This window comes from Sinocyclocheilus grahami, unplaced genomic scaffold (assembly GCF_001515645.1).
Source record: "Sinocyclocheilus grahami isolate Dianchi unplaced genomic scaffold, SAMN03320097.WGS_v1.1 scaffold250.1, whole genome shotgun sequence".
NCBI classification, from domain to species: Eukaryota; Metazoa; Chordata; class Actinopteri; order Cypriniformes; family Cyprinidae; genus Sinocyclocheilus; species Sinocyclocheilus grahami.
The window spans coordinates 1,234,407-1,257,524 of NW_015505429.1; the positions used below are offsets into that span (position 1 = coordinate 1,234,407).

General features: G+C 40.4%; 1 protein-coding gene across 4 annotated transcripts in view; it reads right to left on the reverse strand.

The window, feature by feature from the left end:
• Positions 1 to 23,118, reverse strand: part of LOC107598327 (peroxisome proliferator-activated receptor gamma coactivator 1-beta-like) — a 46,004-nt gene that overhangs the window by 16,240 nt on the left and 6,646 nt on the right. For all 4 annotated transcript variants that reach the window (XM_016289628.1, XM_016289625.1, XM_016289624.1 and 1 more), the window contains exons 2-3: positions 3,798 to 3,983; positions 2,467 to 2,661 (exon numbers count right to left, since the gene is read on the reverse strand). In XM_016289628.1, the coding sequence (XP_016145114.1) occupies positions 2,467 to 2,661; positions 3,798 to 3,983 (381 nt within the window). The remainder of the gene's footprint in view (positions 1 to 2,466; positions 2,662 to 3,797; positions 3,984 to 23,118) is intronic.

A 23,118-nucleotide genomic window follows, 5' to 3' on the forward strand; every position in this document is an offset into this window, starting at 1 on the left:
GTCATTAACGTAAGTACTACCAGTCTCTATGGTAAAAATCACAAAACGCACATGACAAACTGGAAAAACCGCTACAGTACAATACAGCCATGCACAACCAATTGTTCAGGAAAAAGCAGTGAAAAAAGGGGGGAAATAAGAAAGTAAAAATGAAAAGCTGTCCAACGGTTAATAACTGTTATAACTGGTTTCACAACGTACACAGATTAAATTGTTGGGGTTTGTGAGCTGAGAGGGACAGATAACAAACACACCAACTTGTTCCAGGAAGTGGCGTCTCAAGAAAGAGATGAGAGTTGAGTCCTCTCATAAAAAGGTAAAAGTGGAGCAAAGAAAGCTGCTGTTGAAGTCCATTTCGTGACCTGAGGGAATCAAAGATCTGGGAAGTAGATATAAGCATTCCCTTAAAAAAGTACCATGGTATTACCAGGTTTTTGTACATTACCATGATGGTAATGCCATGGGATTATTTGAAGTACACTACTGTTCAAAAGGTTGGTAAAGGTTGGTGAGATTTTTTTAACTGTTGTTTTTTAAACTAGTCTCTTTAGGCTACGTTTACACGACAACGAAGTAGTCAAAAACGGAAAAGTTGTTCCCTTGCGTTCTTAAAAAGTTTCACGTATACACGACAACGTTTTCAAAACGATTCGGGTTCACACGTATCCGCGAAAACGGCCAAAAACGCTGTATTACGTATGCCAGGCCAGTAGTTGGCGCTGTCACCTTGTTAGTACACAGTACCTGTCGGGAAGTGACGATGGACCTTTTTCACATTTCCGGGTTTCTCAGCAGCGGAAGTCGTCATAGTTGGGTTAACTTGAATAGCAGTGAATGGGAGAGAACCACAAATATGAAAAACTTTCGAGGATTTACGATGCTGATGACCGTTAAACGCGTCATCAGTCTTGTGAAAAGGGTCCATTATATGTTGTATATGATGGGTCTCTACTGTTGGTTGTAATATTGGTGAAGTAAATCCACACTTTGCTGAAGAAGCGTTAGCAAACTCTTGAGCAGCAACAACAGTACCATGTACTCCGCCATTGTTGTGCATGATGGTTCGCACTTGCCTTTAAAATCGACACGTACTGCGCATGTCTACATACCTAACATGCACTACGCACGCGCATGACGTCACCGTTTTCAAAGATTCCCGTTTTGGGTGTTTACACGGAAATGATAACTGTGGCGTTTTCAAAAAACTTTGAAACCCGTTTTCAAAAATATGCGTTTTCAGTCCCCAAAACGCCGTTGTCGTGTAAACGAACAGGCAAAACGCATACAAAGTTTCCCGTTTTTGGCTGGAAACGTTGTCGTGCAAACGGCCCCTTAGGCTCACCAAGGCTACATTTATTTGATACAGTAAAAAGGTAATATTGCAAAATATTATTACAATTTAAAACACGCTTTCCATTTTAAAATAGGGATGTAACAATGCACCCCGAGCTGGTTGAAAATCGATAAAAATATGTGACATTTCAAGTCGGTTCAGATGTTAAACGAATCGTGATATAAGGGTTTATATGAATGTATCTCTGACTGTCCTCAGAACAGTTTAGATGGTATTTTCTTTTCATATTGCCTCTGTATAATGCATAATAAAGTAGTATTTAAATGTGGAACCAAGGAAACGCAGACCATTCTGTTTTTGCTTCAAATTTTCGAAATTATACAATTAAATTTAAATTAGGGATGCACGATATATCGGCCACCATATCGGTATCAAATTATTCATGATGCATGTATGCAGCATCTTTTCTTTGGATCGTGATTAAAATGCAGTGCTTGTCTCTAATTTTGAATGGAAAGAGCACAGGCAAAGACTTTCGAGATTTATTTTATTTGTATTGCTTATTTATTGTTTTAAAATTATAATTTAGTTTTGTTATTTGACATATTTCAATTTCACAAAGGAATGTGCAGCATTCATTATTCTTTTCATGAATAATTTGTCTTAAACTTTTTTAACAAAAATTGTGAGAAAGTTGTATCGTGAATCGTGTCGCATTGTGAGTTGAGTGAATTATTACATCCCTATTTTAAAATGTAAATTATTCCTGTGATGGCATAAATCTTACTGACCCTCAGTTTTGAATGGTAGTGTACAATTTCAATACCATGGTATTCATACACTGCCATGGAATATATCAAAGTACCATGTTATTGCCATCAGAAACTATCACAATGCCATGGTATCGCCACGGTACTTTCTTGTAAGGCTCAGAAAAAGATAAGAGTAATGGGATGTGTGGGAAAATGAAAGCCTAGAAAACGTTCATAAAAACGGTGTCCACGTTCCACATCCCTGCTTGTGAAGAGGATTCTTGTTAGATCGGTTGCTTATAAAGAAATAAAAAGCCCAAAATGAGAAAAATTCAGACCTGTGTTGCCTATCATACCCATGCTGTGGGGTAGTCAGAGGCCCATCCAAATCCACCTTAAACAGGAAGGAAGGGTTCTTACTAGAGATGGGTCTTCTGTCTCTGGGCTCACTGAGCCAGGGAGGGGCTCACTGTCCAAAGGGAGGTCGTCATCCTCCTCCTCGCCCTCCTCAGGGTCGTCCCCCAGCGAAGGGAACACAGACAGACCCCCGACTCCGTCCTCAACAATGCCGTCCAAGCTGTCTGTGAGGGCAGCGAGCAGTGCCGCATTTTCTTCCTGAAACAACAAGAAAGAAATGAAGGCAAGTGCTCTGCAAAGCAAAGATAAGGAAAACCTACACTTACACAGCTTGTATATGTCTAGTGTAAGTCTTTTTTTAACACAGAAACAGTGGCGAACGACAGAAGTTATTGATAAAAGAGGAGAAAATCTAAATTTAAACAGTTGCAGGCCAGACTCGAACCTGCAACACCCACATAAGCACCATCGCTCAAAATATCATCAGAATGTGCATTTACCTCTATGCCATGGCTTTAACTAGCACTTAAATTTAATCTTACACCATTATAATTTAGTCAAAGCTTTACTGAACTAGACTTTAGTTCACCAAAAAAATTTAAATTCGGTCATAATTTACTCACCTTTCATATTTGAAACACAAACAAAAATATATTCTAATATTCCTAAAAATGTAATATTGTCTAGCCATTAAAAGTCCATGCAATCAAACTTTCACAAATCAAAACGTACACATTTTCACATTTTACATGTAAAAAGCTTTTATAAACATATAGAAAACATTGATCAAAAGTACATACATAGAGCACATCAAATATGGTAAACAGAAGCTCAAACCTGCTTGTTTGAGTGAGATGCATGAGAACCAATGATGTTTTTTCTGGCATAAATCAAGCATGTTTGAGCTTCCATTTACCATATTTGATGTGCTCTGTGTATGTACATTTGATCAATGTTTATATGTGAATAAAAGCCTAAATTAAATATTTAATCACTTTTAAAATGTCTCTTTGTACTTTTTGATGCTTGAAAGTTTTGATTCCGTGGACCTTCATTGGATTGACAAAACTATAAAAAAGAGGGATATATATATATATTTGTGTGTGTGTGTGTGTGTGTGTATGTATGTAAATTAAGACACAATTTTCATTTTTGGAACTATCCCTTTAAGATTAATGCCCTTCAAGTCCAGTCTTGGCAAAATTTTGAAAGGTTTGTTGGGTAGTAAACACAAAAAGGCCTTCAGACTGCAAGTGCATCATTTGGGACAGTGACCTACTGGGGCCTGTCCAACTAAAAACAACCAATCAGAGGGCAGAATTACGAATACCACTAATCAGCACAAGATTGTTTTACATGTGCACAATAAAGCAAGTACAGATGACGGTTCCCACCTCGAATAGCTCTGGGTCTCCACCGCTGTACTGTATGGAGGCAGGGGAGTGATCTGAGTGCTCGTTGCACCAATGCAGCTCACTGAGGCAGTTCACCGAGTCAAAATCACTGGTGTCCAGCTGCGAGAGGTCAAAGTCAGGGAAGTCAGCATCCAGACGGTCTGAGCAGACCTCTTCTTCCCCATACTGAGAACGAAAGGAAGAAAAAAATGATAGGTCAAAAGGCCAATATCAGAGGACACATCTAAAAAGAACGCATTCGTCCGTAAAGGCTGGGAAATCAATAGACATGTCGTGACTGTGAAGTTCCCGAGCTCGTAACAGTCATCTGAATTAGTACTAACCCTCAGCACAACTTCATTACAGATAATGAACTGAGAGTTGAAAGAAGACAAAAAGCTGACCCTGGATTTAGCAACGGTTGCACATCCTTGAATTAAAAACCATAGCTATGGGTTTTGGGGTTTGCAGCAGAAGAAACTGTTAGGAAAGAGGAATAAGTCATGCCAAAACTGACTAGTTTTAGATGTTTTTTAGTTTTAGTTTTTGTATTTAGAGCGTCTACACTTTATTTAACATGCTGACAGTGTGTATGCAGACTGTTTTCATGGTAAAGCCCTCTCGCTTGTGCCTTTAAAGCAGCATTTATGTGAGTGTTTTATGCTAAAAATAGTCTCAAAATGACTTTTCTCAAGACCCATTTTCTGTTTCACGATGTTGCACTCCATCTAAGCACTTCTGAACAAAAGAACGTGTCTAACGTAAAGGTCCCTTTGAAACGTGAGTCTGATTGGGGTCAGGTGAACTCAGATCAGCCTTCCTTGAAATATATTGGTCGACTAGTTGTTCCGGCAACCCACATGCAAGCTGATTTAGAAAATGTGCAGTTTTGCACATCCTTTGCACGTTTGATCGAGAAGAGAGATAAATTGTGTGTGTGTGTGAGAGAGAGAGATATAAAGAACCGAGCGGGTGTGTGTCTGTGTCAATAAGTACTGTGAGAAGGGAAGTGGTCTAAACCCCAGGGGTACAGCAGAAAACCACACATGCCTTAATATCTCCATGTGAGCGGAGGAGTTTGCATGTTGCACTCGGCTCATTTTGCTAGCACACCCGACCCGTGCCTGTCTGTTTGTAGAGAGGATACCTGGAGGACGCCTGGTGCGATGCTGCCTCGGTTTACAGGAGGCCGTAGCATGAGTATTCTACAGGGCCGCTGCGATGCATTCATGATGACTTCTTGCACGAATTCTCCCCTCTCTGTTTCACAAAGCTGATGATTGCGCTTATTCAGTTCCCTTTATTTTCTTACACTAGGCCTGGTCGAGCGGGTGTGCAAAAACGAGCAGGCAACTACAGGATGCCATATATGTCGCTGTTTTAAAAAGCAGCGAGGAATTAAACAGCAAAGATTTTACAACGAGAGTCTCTAAAGCAGCTATTACCAGCTGCTGAGCTCTGATGAAATGAGGTCACATACTGTAGCCCATACCTCCGCACCGATTCAGCCCAATCTTATTATATCTGCAGCATTTTAATCCGCCTCGCTAAGCTATTGTTGAAAAATTCTTCAGATGATTAATCTGGTGTTGAAAACACTGAGACCAGAGAATGATACCAATACATATAACTAAAATTGACCAGTTCAGGTATAGAATAAACAATGCATTTAATTAAAAACATTATTATTACATTGATTAGTCTTTTTTTTTTTTTACAATGATTTTGAAAGCAGTCTCTTATACTCACAAATGCTGCATGTATGTGACCAAAAATACAATAAAAACAGTAATATTGTAAAATATTGATACCTTGATACATTTTTTAAGGATTCTTTGATAAATAGAAAGTAAAAAAAACAGCATTTATGAAAAAGAAATCATTTTGTAACATTTAAATGCCTTTATTGATCAATTTAGAACAAATCATATAGAACAAAAATATAAACTATCATCAATACTTTTTCATATGCTATTATGCAACGCAAATGTTCTTCAGTCTAAAAAGTTAAAATTTTTACTTGCAAACAATACATCACATGCAATAAGAAAACCATTATGGTCTAACCTATCATCCGTCTATTTCTAATAATACTGTGCGTTGTGCTTATAGAATTAATGCAGGTTTAAATCAACGTCAGGAATCACAGCAGGAAGGCTTCTGCAAATGTAAAATATTTAAAAAACAGGAAATCCATTCCTGCCTGCAGCATTTTAAAGGACTACTTGAGAAGCCCTGAGGTGTTGTGCATGTGCACACGTGTGCAATGAAGGTGTTCACTCAACACGGACACAGACAGCATGCAAACACACACACTTAGCACTCTACGCATCCCCCTCACATGCAACTGACTCATCTCCATCCTTTGAGCAGCCCCCTCCCCAGGAGCACACGAGCTCCAGCTAATCAATCTTTTTTTTTCCCCCAACCTTTTTATTCTCTCTTGCTCTCTCTAGCTCTCTTTTTCTGTGTTATGGAGAGTCTCAATATCAATCAATAAAAAGCTCCTTGGGCTCTGAAGGTTTAAGGTCACGAGTGCGAGCGTGCATGCTGCAGTGTAGGTAGGGCTGGGCAGTATGACCATATATGCCATGAAACAGAAGAAGTGACTTTGCTTTTCCAGTTATACTGTCAGACCATCCATATATACATACCATATAAATTTCAGGTATATTGCAATACATACTATTTACAGTAATATGAACGTACTCATATTGTGATCGGCTGCACACGCTTTCAGAGGTGCTGTTCACGTGCTGGAATCACCTGCACAACTCACACGCAGATAAAACCCCCGGTTCACCCCATTAACAGAGTCCGCTGCACCCAGACCTCTCATGATCATCACGCTATTATGAGGCGACAAAATTCTGCCACATTTTCAGTGCACCAAAAAAGGACACATCCCACCAGCTAGCGCTAGACTGATGCTATTAAATTAACAAAAGTTAATGAGCGTAGCTGACCTACTCAAGGCAAAAGCAGTAAAGACTAATCAGTGATCTGTATAGTCAAGAATGACCTTTCCATTCGCTCTCCATTAAAAAAAATGTTCCACAAATCTCTCATAACAAGAAAGGTCATTACACGCAACAATCAGGCAGCGAGGGGTGATTTGCGTATGCATTTGACGTATACAAGTATGCACAGCGAGCCCGAGTCCAAGGGCGCGCCAAGATAACACTTACATACAGGCTTACTGCATCAGCGTTAATATACGCCGCATGGTGCAAAAAGCAACCCTAGCCATGTGGCCCAGGAGTACTTGATCTTCAATACACAACCTAGGGCCCAATAAAATCTGATTAGTTTTTTTCCCCCTAAATTCTGTTTTATTCTGTTCTAATTTTTCTAGACTCTGTTTTAAATGTTAAATAAAATTTCATTAAATGAAAAAGCATTAATTGAAATCACGAAACTTGCAGAATTTGACAGCATTTTATTAAAAGTTATTAAAAGGATTACACTTTTAGGGCCCTATGAAATCCTTTTTTTCTCTCTCAAATTCAGATTTAATTTTACCAAATTGTGTTTTCTATTAATTTTCTAGATTGCATTTGAATGGTTTCCTTAAATTTGTACAATGAAAAGCATATCTAATTGATTGATTTTAGAAAAAAAAAGATATATTATTATTTTATTTATTTAGTTTTTCTCAGAAATACTGTGTATTACATTTTTTCTAGTAAATAAATTCTGGTAAATGTTTTTTTCTGGTAAATATTAAAAACAATATTTCAATAATAATTTTATTAGCAGTAGTATTACTAATTCTGTCATAGTTTCTTTAAGTTAAACCAAACTTTTATTTTGACAGAGGGTTGCAGTGAAACCCTTTAAGTCTCTGTTTGTATATGATATGACGATAGTTTTTCTCGAATGAAACTGTAAAATTCTTACAAACAGGCTCTCGAAACATTTCTAGAGATTATTCATGTGCTCATACTGTATATTGAGGCGGCAGAGGCTGAAAACACCGTGAGCGTCCTACGCACTTCAGTATGTGTGTAGTAAACGAAACCACGCGTCTGCGCCATTCATTCACACAGAGACACAGAACTTGCAGGATTGAGGATTCATATTTAAATGTAAAAGTATTTTTGCTGCTTAGTATATTTCACAGATACTAATCCATATCGCATTTTGATTTAAGTGTACTGACCTACTTTTGGACATACATCCAAAATGTGGCAAATTCCGTGAAATTCTGCGTTATATGGTAAATTCCATTTTTAGGACTGGATTCCGTGTTTTCTGCATCGCGGAAATCATGAAGTCCTAACATCAACGAAAGGCTGGCCTACTGCTGATAGTGTACTGGGGAATTTTATGAATAAATTTAAGGATATTTAGAGGCAAAGCATGTAAAAACTAGCAAAAGAAAAGACACAAAGTTTGACCTTTATAAGTTTGTTTGTCATTTCCTACTGCAGGGCGATCGAATGCAGCAACTGAGACACCACTGGAATTACGGATGGAGAGATAGACCGATTGATCTGAGCACAATTCAGTTACGCCGCTATTCTAGTAGAGCTGGTTACTCATTCATTCCTTGCATTTACAAGCTAATAGGCTCTTATCTGGGTGCCCTGTTCCCTTTGAGCCTACTGCTATCTAAGATGTTATATATAGCCGTTATCCTCAGTCTCATGACTGGCTCTTACACAAGCTGCTTGTGACGGGCCAGGCTTTGAATGCTGCCCATGCCAAATGCAGATGGAGCTAGCGGCTCTCTCCTAAACCTCCTTCCCCAGAAACAAAGACGCAGACATGCACACATGCGGCCCTTTGAGACACATCCTGCCCGGGCTGTTAAATGGATTCCCTCACGACTCAATCCATAAAAAACTTGGGTGAGGTAGATAATCGGCCTCAAACAGGAAGGAGTTTGAAGCACCGTTCCTCCCGTAGCAATGGGTTCATGAGGTGCAGCGTACATCCTGTCGACCTCTATTGACTGTTTGACCCTTCGCCACATGACTGTAAACGAAATAAAGATGTTAGACCGTAGTAAACAGAAACTACTGAATGAAACCCGCATCCCACGGCCTGGCTAAACTGAAACAGGAGCGTTAATTTAATTAGCTGGAGCTTTCTGCCAAGACCCATACTGAAAACCCAAATTAACAGCGGGCCATTGGATGTAGGGCAGTTAAAGGAAGATCTGGGCCACTCATGTACAGTTGAATGAGACCGATAAAAAGCAGATTCATGACACCTTATTGGCCAGGAACCTTTCTTTTCTATCTACCTAGGAATTAACTGTCCACAACCTCACTATCCCAAGCAGGCCACCTTTATCTTCTCCATTCTGAAGCCAGCCTAGCCCGATAAATGTAGTGCTTATTGAACCCATTCATCCTGCAGACCTTTTGCTAACAATCCCCATGTAGTAAATTTCCTCATACTCTCTGTTAGACTTCCTAGACAAAGTTTTGCAATCAACTGTTGAGACATTGGTTGATGCAATCAAAAATGACAAAAATTCACGCCCTGCTTTTTTACCGCAATTTGACTGTGTTGTCACCCTTAACCTATAAATACGATTCAATAGGATTGAAAGTATTACGTTTGGATTTTGACAATCCATGGCAATTTAGATTTCAGATCTTCAAAGTTTCCCTTTTGACTTATCAGATATTCCACTTCTCAAAACCAGCTTAGAATCATTAACTTCCATCGGAAACATCCGCTGTATAGATTTTTAATCACAAAACATCTTGGCATCAGCTTTGACAAGTCTGAGGCTGTGTCCTGGAAGTTTTCTGAGAGGCAATCTAACAGTCACAGAGCCCAATTTTAATCCTGCTTAATTGTTTTCAGATTGGCCGTCAAACTCGGTCTACATCTTGGAGGCTGAGACGGGTATCAAGTGCAAACCAAGGACAATGTCACTGGTGCGAGTGAGACACTATTATGCAGAAAGTCTGAGAGCTAGTGCCCTCGAACGCAACCCCACTTCAGCCAGGTAGGACAGTAATGAGATCTGATTAGAAAGCGGATTCTGTACTTAGAGACAGGGCTTTGATAGACTGCCAGTTCAGTTGTGACTTTAGACTCACATGGGAAATGGAAAATAGGCTTAAATGTTTAAAGGCTCCACTGCTATAAATGAATGAATGCATCAATGTTTTGTTTGAAATCACCCTGTATAAAAGAGTGCAAAACGCTCATAAACAAATTACTTAAGCAATGTTTTATGGTAATCAAGATGTGTTTATTACATTCAGATTGTCCTTCTTTGGAGAATCAATCTGGACTTGTCACCGATCTAGGCCTACTTGTTCTTCCCGTCACATGTGTTATCTAATGCATGACAGTCATTATTGCAGCCTGATTATTCTTAACTGACATCACTTGATAATCCATAGACACTAAAGGCATGTTTGTAAGTCCTTAACAAGATTTAGAGGTGTAATAAGAAACCTACAAGTTAGGAGAGGCCAAACATCACAAGGGTTAATAATAAAAAAAAAATTAAAAAATCAATCTTTAGAAATACTTCATATGGTCACTCTGGCAGACAGCTTATGAAGTTGGTCAAGTGTTTTGTCTGTAAATCAATAAATGTTTTTTCATCTTTCTAAGGGATATTTCCAGACAATATTTTAAGTATGGTTCATTATAATGCTGTATAAATCCTCACACTGACTCTGTTCAGACCGCAGCAGTAGTCTCTAGAGTCTGGTCCTCATGTGTTATGTACTTCAGTTGAATGACAGGGCCACATTAATTGTAAATTGATAAATAATATTCATAACATTCTTAGACATTAAATATGGTAATCCTGCACTGCACCAATCATTTGGCTGGAAAATGGTATTACATTTATAGAGAGCGCATGAATTGCATAATGCGTGAGGGGGGAAAAAAACTGTGAGAAAATGTGTGCGAGTTGGCTGGTAAAGGGGCCATAAGTGCATAACAACTTATTGGCATTTTTCTGCCTGAATATCAGCACTGATGTCTAATTCATTCAAGCCCACTAATCTAAAAATAGATGTTTTGGTTAGAAGACGATCCTAATAGGACAGGCTGCTACCAGCATCCGTTCTTCCATAAAGTCATCCCAGAGAGTGGGCGACCATGGGGAGGGCTACAGGGATGCTTGAGCACTTTATAGAAAATTGTTATTAATTTGCAGTTACTCTCATGCTCAGGAAATTTGCTATTCTTATCATGTCACATCAACATTGTGTCTCAGAGTCTCTAAGTGTCCAGAAAAATGAATCTGTTCTGTAGTCAAGCAATTAAAAAAACATTAGGGATGTGCAAAACTAGATATTTTTTAAAACAACAGTAACACTTTAGTAAAGGGACCAATTCTCACTATTAACTAGTTGCTTATTAACATGAATATTATTAACATATTGGCTGTTTATTAGTACTTATGAAGCACATATATTCTACATACTCTACATCCCTAATCCTACCCAATACCTAAACTTAACAATTACCATACTAACTATTAATAAGCAGCCAATTAGGAGTTTATTGAGGAGAAAGTCATAGTTAATGGTTTACTAATGGCAAGAATTGAACCTTAAAATAAAGTCTAACCAAAACAACTAGTTGGGTAAATGTCTAGTCAATTCAACAGTCTCGCAAGCGCTGCAAAATTAGGCCGGTTTTGGGTTTGTCTGAGCATTTCGTGTTCAAAAATAGCTGGACAAATCAAATGTATCCTGATGCAGCAATCAGCAAAGGCATCTGTCCCTGTTGTAAACTAAAAAAAAAAAAACAGAGGACAAAAGTAGGTTTTATAGGTCTTTGCTTATATCATGCATGAGGGCTATTTATAACTTACCATCAAAGCTAATCTCCTGAAAACCCACCTCTCAGACCCAATATTTGCAATAATATTATACATATAATTGCATACAATTATATATTAAATTGCATATATGCATAAAGTTTCTTGTCTATGGCTGCTAATACAGACATAATCTCCAACTTAAATATATGACATTCAGTCACTGTGAAATCAAAGCTCTCAAGGTCACCTACAGTCCAATATGCACACCACAGCAAACATGAAAGCATACCCGGCACTGATGTAAATATAGGCACCAGTGCATACATTAGAAGTCAATGCATGCCTGCAGTACAAAAAAAAACATAACTGAGAAATCATCAGGAGATCCAAAAGGTAGTCAGCAGTTCTTCCTCTGCTTCTAACCTGGATCCATTTCACTGACACAATGAGAGCACTAGGCTCGGGTTTCAGAGCCTTGTATAAGGTTGTTGACTGGTGTCACATTTTCCTGCAATGCAATGCAGAGACCTTGTCACAAGACTGTAGGTGCGCAACCCCTCATTATCTCCAACGGGGGTCCGTCGCTCCTCAGACTGAGGTAATTTTACCTGCAGTCACGACTGTGGGCGAGGGGGCTGCAGGACAATACAAGCACTGTTTCCAGGCAGAAACCAGCCGGCAGTATTTTAGGTAATTCAAAGAACCAAAGAGAAATATCAGACTCACCTTGAATTACAAATTACCAGCTGACTTTGATAAAGACGTGAAAGCAAAATAAGGCGAAATGCTCTAACTGGATTACGGGTAGAGCTGCTCTCATTGTGTCTAATGTGTTCAATCTGTCCAGCTGACGCAGACGGGATGAAGGGAATATGTTCAATTACACCTGAGAGAGAAAGTTAAAAGAAGGTAGACGCAGTGAGGCAAAGACGCAAAATGAGTCTTTTCAGACTCTGGTGGCCACAGACAGATCACGATGCCTGAGGAAGATGGCATCAACCCAACTTGTTTCTAATTCACTGGGAGCAGTCGGTGTCTGAGCTCTTAGTAGACATGCATGGCTGTAATTAAATCAAAATGCTTTTCTTGCTCACTCTGCTCGAGCGTGAGGGCACAAGACATTGTTCGGGATATGAGGGGCCGTCTAAAGTGACCATTCCCTGCAAGCCAGTAATAAGGTTAATCTGAGGCTGTTCTGTCCTTGGCATTTTTCTCCATGATGCATGTTTCATACCTACACTGTGTTCCTACACACCAACCCCATTTAGGAATCACAGCCTTTTTGCACACACTACTGCAGTTTTGCAGTGAACGTACACAATACAGATAATGCATGCTGCATTGATGGGTGTTTAGCGATAACACTGGGTTAATAGGATTACATGCCCCTTGTTTCCATCTGTTGTGAAGGTCATGAGTCTGGGTCAACCGATATCAGCTCACGACCACCGCTAGGGGCCAGTCGAAACCCCTAAATCCTCAGTAAACGGTCCCTCCACATAACCATGCAGACAACATGTGCCTTGACATGATGGAGAACACTTTATAGCAGTTAACTTTTATATAAATGCCTGGTATCTATTTCTGAGTATGCACATTAACTTGCGTGCAGTGTCAAGGAGAGAACCATGGCTCACTCCCGCAGGTCTTTGCCTTAGATAAAGAACCCCCAATTCCTCCTTCGACTGCATCAATAACTGAGTCTGCATCTCTAAGACTAAATATGGAAAAAAAATTCCACTGCAGTGGTCCAGCGGTTGCTCTCCAGCTGTCCCTTAGGAGAATGTTCCAATGCAGCGAAGTGAAAAAAGGCGAGAGAGTTAAACATTAGTTCCTGAATTCAACCAGGCTATGCACAGCATGGTGGGTATTCAAAGGGGACAAAAGAACAAGGCTAAGTGCGCTGGTGCTAAAAACACTGTCGTGCAGAATGTCATGGCTACCGCCATTAATCTTGATCTCCAGTTTCTCTCGCTGTTGGCCAAGAAATCGAGTTAAAGAATATTCCCATCTCTATTTTAGGGGGTTATTCTGCAAGCACAGGGTTTGTTTTGAAATCCAAGAATAGACCGAAATGCAGAGGTGACCTTTGCTTCTTGCATCCTATGGCTGAAAGGACAGTGCTCCGACAGCTGCTCAAATCGCACATGGAACTGCACGACAGTGCTCTGATGTGAGAGGTTGTATTAAAAATGCGATACAAAAATATGAACAGGCCTAGTCACAAGTAAAATGTATAACCACTGTGAATATATAAGATGGAACAAATTCTGTTTTGGCTGTTCAAGTCAACAAAGACACAGTCACGTTTTGAAGAAGATGCACAAACATCTGCACAAACAAGGTAACATGTTGTAATTCATACTAAAGACATAGACCAGGGATAGCCAACCCTGCTCCTGAAGGGCTACTGTCCTGCAGACTTTCAACTCTGCTTCAATACACATGCCTGTTATTGTCAAGCATTCCTGAACAACTTGATTAATTGGTTCTGGTATGTTTGAATGGTGTTTAAGCTAAACTCTGCAGGATGGTAGTCCACCAGGAGCAGAGTTGGCTACCCCTCATGTAGACTGTGCCATCAACAAGTGACCTTTGAGAAAAAGTTAATCCACAGAACACCCGCCTGGCAACTGCATCCATGCTCCTACTTTTCTATCCGATGAGGCAGTGTTTAGCTTGCTTAACCTTCTCCCCGAATACTCACTGCTGACTTTCTGAGTCAGCACTGCTGATTGTGGTCTTCAGGCAAATCTTGAGTGGTCCACGGGACATCTCTGCGCTGGCTTTCTGGGTGAGCTCTGAAGCGGGAAGATGACTCACCCTGAATTCCTAATGCTCAAACAGAAGGCAAAGCCATCTGCCAGCCCTCATCTTTAAGCCATCGCTTTAGCGGCAAACAGAGTTTGTTACTGTGCGATGTTCTGACATGAATTGTAAGCTAAGTGTAGCATCTTCTGGCCTTCACGTGCTGCTCATCTCTGAATCAGAGCAAATGTTAAACAATGCTGATTGCTTGCTTTATTCCAATTAATGTTGGGTTGAAATATCAAACAGACTGCAAGGGAGTGTTTTCAAGACATTTAGCACTAACCATCTAACTGGTAGTGATGCTGACAGCATTGCAGGTTTTTGACTGGTGGAATGTGTCAGCAGTGACAACAAGCTGCATTCGAACATTAATGTATTAAGGTCATTAAGAGTAATTATGGCGGGGTGCTTCTTCAGTTTCCCTCTATGATAAAGCGAGGGAGCTCTCATGTCAAGGACATTACACCAGCATAACACATACGCTAGACTCAACCCCCGAACAGAAAGTGGACTGAAGGTTGTAACAGATGCAGCGCTAGGAATCAGCCCATAGAAATACCACAGTCCGCTGAATGTTTTTAGCTGCATTTTTACTAGGTGAAATGGCAATTTCGCCATCCACACCCCTGTGGTGGTGCAAGGTTAATCAATTCCCCAAAGGATTTCCAAATCCTATACTGTACTACACAGGATATAACAAACCATTAACTTACAATTTATATGCCTCTTTATCTGACAGTGTTGGCCTAGAGATGTTCTCGGGGGGTATAGCAATTCACCTGCTTCATTGTTTTCTTTCCTGAAGACAAGAATTCCAGAAGCATTTCCAAACACGTATGGAATGTTTGTGATGGCAAAAATTACACAATTTTCCTTTCTGCTATAATTGCCAAAAGTATTCTATGACGTACCCAACATTTTATGACGGAAACAGAACTTCTTTCTTCCCATGTGTGTCCCAAAGATGAAGTGTACTGATTTTGTTTCCTTTGATTACTTGAAACTCATTATTTGGCAGAGCGGCTATGTGAGTAGTGCAAGGTCTGAGGGCCCCTCATAGCATTTACACTATGTGTACTCAACCATGACAGTTCAAAGCCACACTAATTCCAAGTGAATAAATTGCTCCCTTTGACAAATTGTTATTAATTCTCCTTTTGGCAGCCCACCAAGACAAACCCTTCCACCACATTTCTAGGGATATTTGTGTAGAATTGTGCATTCCTTGCTTCAAATCTGATCCTTTAGTGGCCAAATTGTTTAAAATCAGAAAGCCCAAATATTTTTCTCTTACACAATATGTTAATGAGTATAAATTTAGAGTTCTCTGTGCTAAATGCTTTAGGTGTTTGTTAGTCTATCAAAAGCTGCCAGGTATCATTCTGAAGCCAGACTGTTGGTCTGCCACCTGCACTCTTTCCTCAGTGTGAGTGTGAGTACATCAGATTTAGTACCCCATATCCCTTGACAACCCCGCAGTGTTAGTCTCAGCATTCCTTCTGGATAAGGTCAGGTCTTTTTGGTGCAAATATCAGGATCTCCGGCTTGGGACTACATGAGTAACAGATCTCTCCAAATCTGTTGGCACGGCAGGAGAAAGATTCCAGTATTAGAGTAACAATACCTGACTTTAAGCACAAAACCCCACCAACCACATCTTAAAGTCCACCCTGGGCAGTATCAGATTAACATGATCTCCTCCTCTGGCAGAACCCATTAATAATAAAGAATAAAAGGGCAGGGACTGAATGCATGTGTTATTCCAAACAGCACAACCTTCAGTGTATTGTGCATCACTTTGGCCACATAATAAAAGCCTTTAATAGCTCCTAATGCTCAGCTGATCTCAGACCAGGCTCTCAAATGGAAAACAAAGAGGTTTAACTTAGCGAGGGCTAGTTTGTACTGTGTAATCCTCCGGCCTTACGCTCTCCCCTAGAATCCTGCATAGCTTTTGTTGTGCTGCTGTGATAAGGAACACGAAAACACACAAGGAACTTGTTAATGTTTGAGGATCTAACATTAGTGAAGCCAGAGAGTAAGTGCTCAAAGGCCACCAAAAGAAAAAAGAAAAACCTTTAATTGGCTTTGATTGTGGGCTTTGAACTTCCTTGGCAGCTTTTCAGCTTGGATGGCTTTGTTGGGTTGTAGTGTGATGACTATGAGATATGCCCATCGTGCCAAACTGTTCTGACCCATTCATTGTTTCACAGTAATTCAATGAGGTTTGGTACATTTAGCTACCGATGCCCAAACCTGTTGCTGAGAAACTGAAGTGAAACAAGGCCAATCCTGGTAACTGATTTACAAACAAATCCACAATGGTTCTTGAAGGTGATTAATCTCGACACATTCAGTAATTCTGCATTCACACACTCAGACTGAACCGGATTTTCATGATTGGAAAAAAGTCTTTCCACTTTTTCCAAAGGTGCAAGGTCTGTTATATGGAGAAAAAAAAAAGTTGTCACGCATCACACTAAAAATACTATGCTGCCAGTGCCCTCACACGTCACATCATTATTCGGCAGGGTTCGGGCCATGTAGCTTTTCTGTCACAGACGGAGGAAGTAACTGCAGTTGTGTGAGTCCTTCCATCTGACCAAAAGAGTTGTAGAATGAGTGCTTAATTCTTTCAGCGGTCAGTCACTGCCTTTGCATCTTAGCAGGGCCCTCAAATCAGCTGCTTTGGTCTAAGAGAATGAAAGACTTGAGGCGGAACTCGTGTCCTCAGCCGACCCACGTACACGCGACTGAAGTGAGAGCTGTATGAGGGAGTGTGGGGCAGAGGGAATTGGTGAAAGAGCAAATGCTAAAAGGAAAGAGAGATCAGAGCATCAGCAAATAGCGAAGCAAGTAGGCCAAAGCAAAAGCTGGATGCTTTCTATGGACAGTTTTTTTCTCTCTCACTCTATCTCGGCACCATTACAAGGTGCATCACGTTTGTTCTTTCACAGCTCACTGCTTCCGTTCTCTTGCTTTTCCTTTTTTCCCCCACATTTCCAATCCTCTTCTGTCTCTTCGGCATCACAGCGGCAGTTTGTGAGCTGCTATCTGCAGCGCTTGTGTCTAACAGACAGCTGTTGCCTGAGGTGACTCCCGATTACCTTTTGGGCTCCCAGCCCAAAGCAGGACATCACCTACCAAAATTCTGCTGATGCACACAAAGCGTCGAGGGCAAACTCAGTGCAAGGACGGTATGCGCTCTGTCGCGTGGCAGCCAGATCCGCATTACCTGTCCTTCCGCCGTCTGGTAAGAGTCTTGAGAAAGTATTCCTCTTCCCCCAAGACCTATTACACTTGTACGGCCCAGATTCATTGTATGAGGATCTCACAAACACGTCATCTCCTCTTCCCACCGTAGTCTCTCTGGGCATGAGCCAAAACAAATCCTCGGTTAATGCCATTCTTTAATCTCGTCCTCCATCATGATTATCAATTACTCCATTGGAAGTCACTTAATGAATATTAACACATTGTTACACCTGAAAAACGAAGTTAATTAGACAGTGAAATGGATGGAGAGTGCCTGGAGAGCCCTTAATAGAAGAAAACAGAACTTAAGGCCAGAATATGCATTAGAGCAACTGATAATGCACCAAATGACTCTGTAATTACCGTGGCCATAAATGACTAAAATGTAGAAATATGAACTGCATAAAACACTAAGCTATGGTTGAATTACTCAATATTTCCTCTGTGTTGGTTTGAACACTCATCATAGTTGTAATGCTGAATGGTTATTTCATTATAGACGCATTTAATTAAGTAAAGTGCCCTTCCAGGCATCTGAGGCCTGCAGCTATCCTCTTGCAGCCATACGACCCCTTTCCTCAAAAAGCCACTGGTGAGCTTCATTACTTCATCAGTTCCTGAGCTGTAATTCACTCAGTTAAGTGATGGCCATGTCAACAGTCATCTGAGGAGGCCCACATCCTTTAAAAATGCAAAAAAATCAGCAGCGTTAGCAGAATATTCATTTGCTTTCACTTTCCAACCTTTGTTCGTGTTATCTCTTCAGACCTTTGGTCACTATCATATCCATATCTTCAAAGTCGGAAGTAATAATTCTAAAACATGTCAGCAGTTTTTTGCTAATAATACAAGAATAGCTTTGAATCTCATGCAGATAACACAGACTGTAACACAAGACACAAAAAGGGGGAATAGGAACCATGATTTCATGATTAATGATTTCAGTTCCTTCACAGTTCCATCAAGAGTTTAAGAACTTGTAAGGAATAAATATTTTGCAAAATGAAATTTCATTGCCTTAAGATCATTTAAAAGTTTAATACACGTTTGTTTCATTTGTTTTTAAAATGTAAACTTAAGAATACATGTTTCCCAACCCGAGACGTAAGACTTGCACATATAAACGCACATACACCAAAAGCGTTAAGTACTTTGTGTGCAATAAATCCAGCGGCTGCCATGTTTGGTGAATGCCACAAGGTCATAACAGATGCTGTTCTTTCCTCTTGAGCGCGTGCTATTTATGCCTGCCAAGGTCTGGTCCATTGACACGCAACAGAAGCTATGACTCTGCCCACACTCCCACTCCCTGTCCACAATGAATCCTGTCACTCACGCATTACGGCAAACTCGTAGCTAATCCTTTACGATCCGTAACTACCATTTCGGGAGATCTTAGCATCTGTCTCAAACCAGGATTTACTTACCTGTTGCTGTAATTACTTTAGCTTACCGACCACAATGCATATATGATTATGTAGGAAATCTTTTCACTATATTACTTTATTTAAACACTAGCTGAGCACAAACATTTTGTGTCATTTGTGCTTGAAACTGTGCACAGTAGGAGAGATTTCAATTGAAAGTGTGCTCAAATGACAAGCCCTCAAACACAAGCCCCCCCCGGCTACTTGCCAATATCTAGCTGGGCTTCTGCCAGCACAATCAGCAGAGTTGTCCTTGGGAGCCAAACACAACTTGAGGAATGCCTCTGTGACACATCATCACCGAGCTGCCAGGTCATTACTCACCTCTGCTAGTACTGCACTCATCATCTCAACCTGGTAAATCACCCACAATACAGCCCACACTCACAGCCCTCCACCTGCTCCCCGCAAGACCCTCAACGATCAGGGGATGTGGTCAACATGTAAACAAATTTGCACGTAATTTACACACTTGTGACTTGAGTTACAGCCCTAAGATTCCCAACCCAGCCACAGTGATTCCTGGCTGCAGCTTGCTTGCAGTGTCTGTATCTAAGTGATAACGGATGAAGTGAAGCACGCCGGTTGACAATCTGCCTGTTTCAGGAGGCCGTTGTGCCGTTTTCGATGGCGATCGGCCTGCATCCGTTTATTTTCGGTGGCTGCGAGTGACATTTGGGTGCTTTTCATTAGCGCGAGATGTGGAGAGATGTGCTCCCTTAGGCTTGCGGCACCACGGACGCCTGGAGGGAAGAGAAGGGGAGGAGGGCTGCCTAACCCATCTTCACCTCAGACGACTCCTCCACTGAGGAGGATTTTCCAAGATGCAGCATAGAATGCAATGTATCAAATGTATAAAAACAAAGTAGCATGCTTATTTGCCTTACTTTGCAAAGTGGCAAAGGGTCAAGAAGAATCAATCAAAATAGAAGTTGTGAAGGAAGATTAACCAAATGTGAGGAGATAACCAGTGCTTAGTGGTTAAGCTCTAGCAGTTCACAAGGTTAGGAAGCACTAGGTATTACACTAGTCTTTGCCTAAATTGGCCTCTTCAGTGCCGTTATCCTCTTTGAACAGGTGCAAAATGACTCTTAAACAGTTCCTATAAAAATTCCTTTTAGACCATTACTAGAAGAGGCTAAAGGTTAAGTACAAACATCAATTTGGTAAAAATATACTTCTGTCTGCAAAAGCAAACTATCTGTTAAGTTAGTGTTAAAACTAGGGGGAAGAGATCAGTGCAGAAAACTTGTTTATACAGTCAAACAGTCCTGTTTAACCAGCAATGTCACTGATCTGTGTGGTCGACGTGCATGTGACTTTGGAGTTCACACAGCACCATATTAGGAATAAGTACTGGATTGAGTCAAATAGAGACAAAGAGCATTCATTTCTTAAAGCGACAACTCCAGAGCCTCACGGGAGAAGGTGAAATCCAAGAAACATTGCGTCAGTGGGCTTGAAAACAGACACAGATGATAAGCGTTATGTTTTATCGATGCATCTGCTATCTAATCGTGTGCAAAAGCACATGTGCTCTTCCGTACGAGGAGGGGTACTTTGAACTTCACAGCTGTCTGATCAAAGGGGACGGACTTTTGCGTTTCCAAAACAACCAATTCCCTGCTCTGTTGTCCCAATCCACGCCTTCAAATTCAATCACGCCAGATTACATCCTGCTATAGGGAGCCATAACACATGTAAATATAATCTGCCAGACAAAAGTCGAAGGGCTATGAAACACCTGTTCTTTTTGATGCATCTACCCCCCTCATTCAGTGACGTCCCTTTTCATCCCGAGCTCACATCTGAAAAACGATGATAATTCGGCCTTGAAAAGAACCTGACCCTGGAGAGGATGGGAAATGTCCATCTCCCTCTTCTCATAACCACGAAACCGTGTAAAACTCTGCCATTTTCAAAAGCTCTGCAGTAAATCTCTGACAGGCAGGTTCAAACTGGATCAGGCTTTGCGACCAAAGCTGGATACGCCCCTAAAGCTCGCAGTAAATAATACGAGACGGCTGCAAGGTGCATCCCTTCCATCTAATGACTGACTGACCTCTCGTTCACCTGATTGGACATCCAGGGGGAGATTTTTCCAAACAAGACTAAATCAGTGGTCGTCTGGATTGCTCATGATGGGATAATTAGGTCACCAGCAAGTGTCAACTTCCCTGTCCATGTTACTTCATATAAAGGTCTCACATTGCATCTATAGTGCCCTATGAAATCAGTTTTATTTTTTTTCCCCCAAATTCCATTTTTCCTTTTAAAATTTTTCTGGATTCTGTTCTTTTTTTCTAGACTCTCTTTTAATGGTTAAATTAAAAGAATCAAAAGCAATTAATTAAAGGGGTCATATGATGCGATTTCAAGTTTTCCTTTCTCTTTGGAGTGTTACAAGCTGATTGTGCATAGATAAGATCCCTGAAGTTGCAAAGACTAAAGTCTCAAACCCAAAGAAATATTCTTTATCAAAGTTTAGACTCTGCCACGCCACCCTAAAACGTCTCGTTCTAACACTCCCCCACATATCTACCTCACTATGTGGAAATCTTTGCGTAATGCCGCCCAAATGTTCACGCAAAGAAAGAAGGCGTGGTTTCAGTAACCGCAGTTAGTGTTGAAGCAGCATGTCAGGGAGACGCTGTGTGTTTCTAGGCGAAAGCAAAAGCACTTTATTTGGCCTTCCGGAAGTAGATGCATTTAGGAATCTTTAAGATTACTTACAACAGAACAGCAATGCATTTTATGAACGACCGTTTCGTGAACCTAGGAGAGGAGATAATTCTGACTTGGATTCCATTTTAATTGTTTCATTAATTTTAATATATATTATTAATTATTATATATTTTTATATATTATATTTTATTCATATTTTAATAATCAAAAGCATCCCTAATTAATAGATTTTACGCAAAAACAAAACAAAACAATTATTATTATTTTATTTCGTTTTTTTTTTTTTCTTTTCAGAAATACTATGTTGTGCATTTACATTTTTCAGCTAAATCATTTTTCTGGTAAATATTCCTTAAAAATAATGTTTTAATTTTATTAGTAGTAGTACTATCATTACATTAAATAATATATCTCTTTCACAGTTTCTGAACTGACGGGTTGCTGTGAAGACCTTTAAGTTTCTGTTTGTATATATGACGATAGCTTTTCTCGATGGTAAAAATTCTCATGAAGTGACGCTCAGAGAAGTTCTAGAAACTATGTTTATGTGTTCATGTACAGATATATTGAGGCTGCAGAAATCCAGATGAAACCGCATGTCTGCGCCATTCATTCACACAGAGACACACAGAACATGCAGGATTCATATTTAAATAGCATTTTTTAAGGCTTAATATTCACAGACACTAGTCTATGTTGCTGTTTGATTTAAGTGTACTGACCAAATTTTTTATTTATTCATCCAAAATTAGGAAAATTCCATGACATTCCATGTTAATACATTAAAATTAAATTTTTACGACTGGATTCCCTGATTCTGTCCACGTTTTCCACATCGCGGAAATCACAGGGCCCTGCATCTATTTCACTCTGTTTACAACTCACAGCTTGTGTTTGAACATGTAGTAACAATATGGACTCTTTCCCGCGTTCATTTAAGAGATAAGAGCGGTTGCAAACTCAAAGCAGCGTCGTGTTGTGAAAGCCCTGTGGGACTTTGTGCCACGCGAGTAGAAATGGCCTGTGAGTAATTCATCTCCAAGGCCTCTTTACTATATCACCCCACTCATCAGCAGATTACCACACCCAGCCACAGCTCCAATCGTCACCGCACTGACTAGTCGTCGTCCTCTGCGTACAACCGGTGTTCCGGTCGGTCCCAGCTGAGGTGGACCTCTGGGGCACATCTTCCCTGGCACTAACAGCCAAGCCATTCTACTAATGGCTCCCTCAGGCACCTTCCACCGATAGCAGTGAACTGTGCATGTCTATTCTCTTCTCCCTATGTGCTTTTAATGCAAGAAAAGCAGTGTCTGATACCAAACCCCTGTGTTAGGCTTTACATATTAATGTGTGTTGCACACTGTAATGAAAGCAAAACAGCCC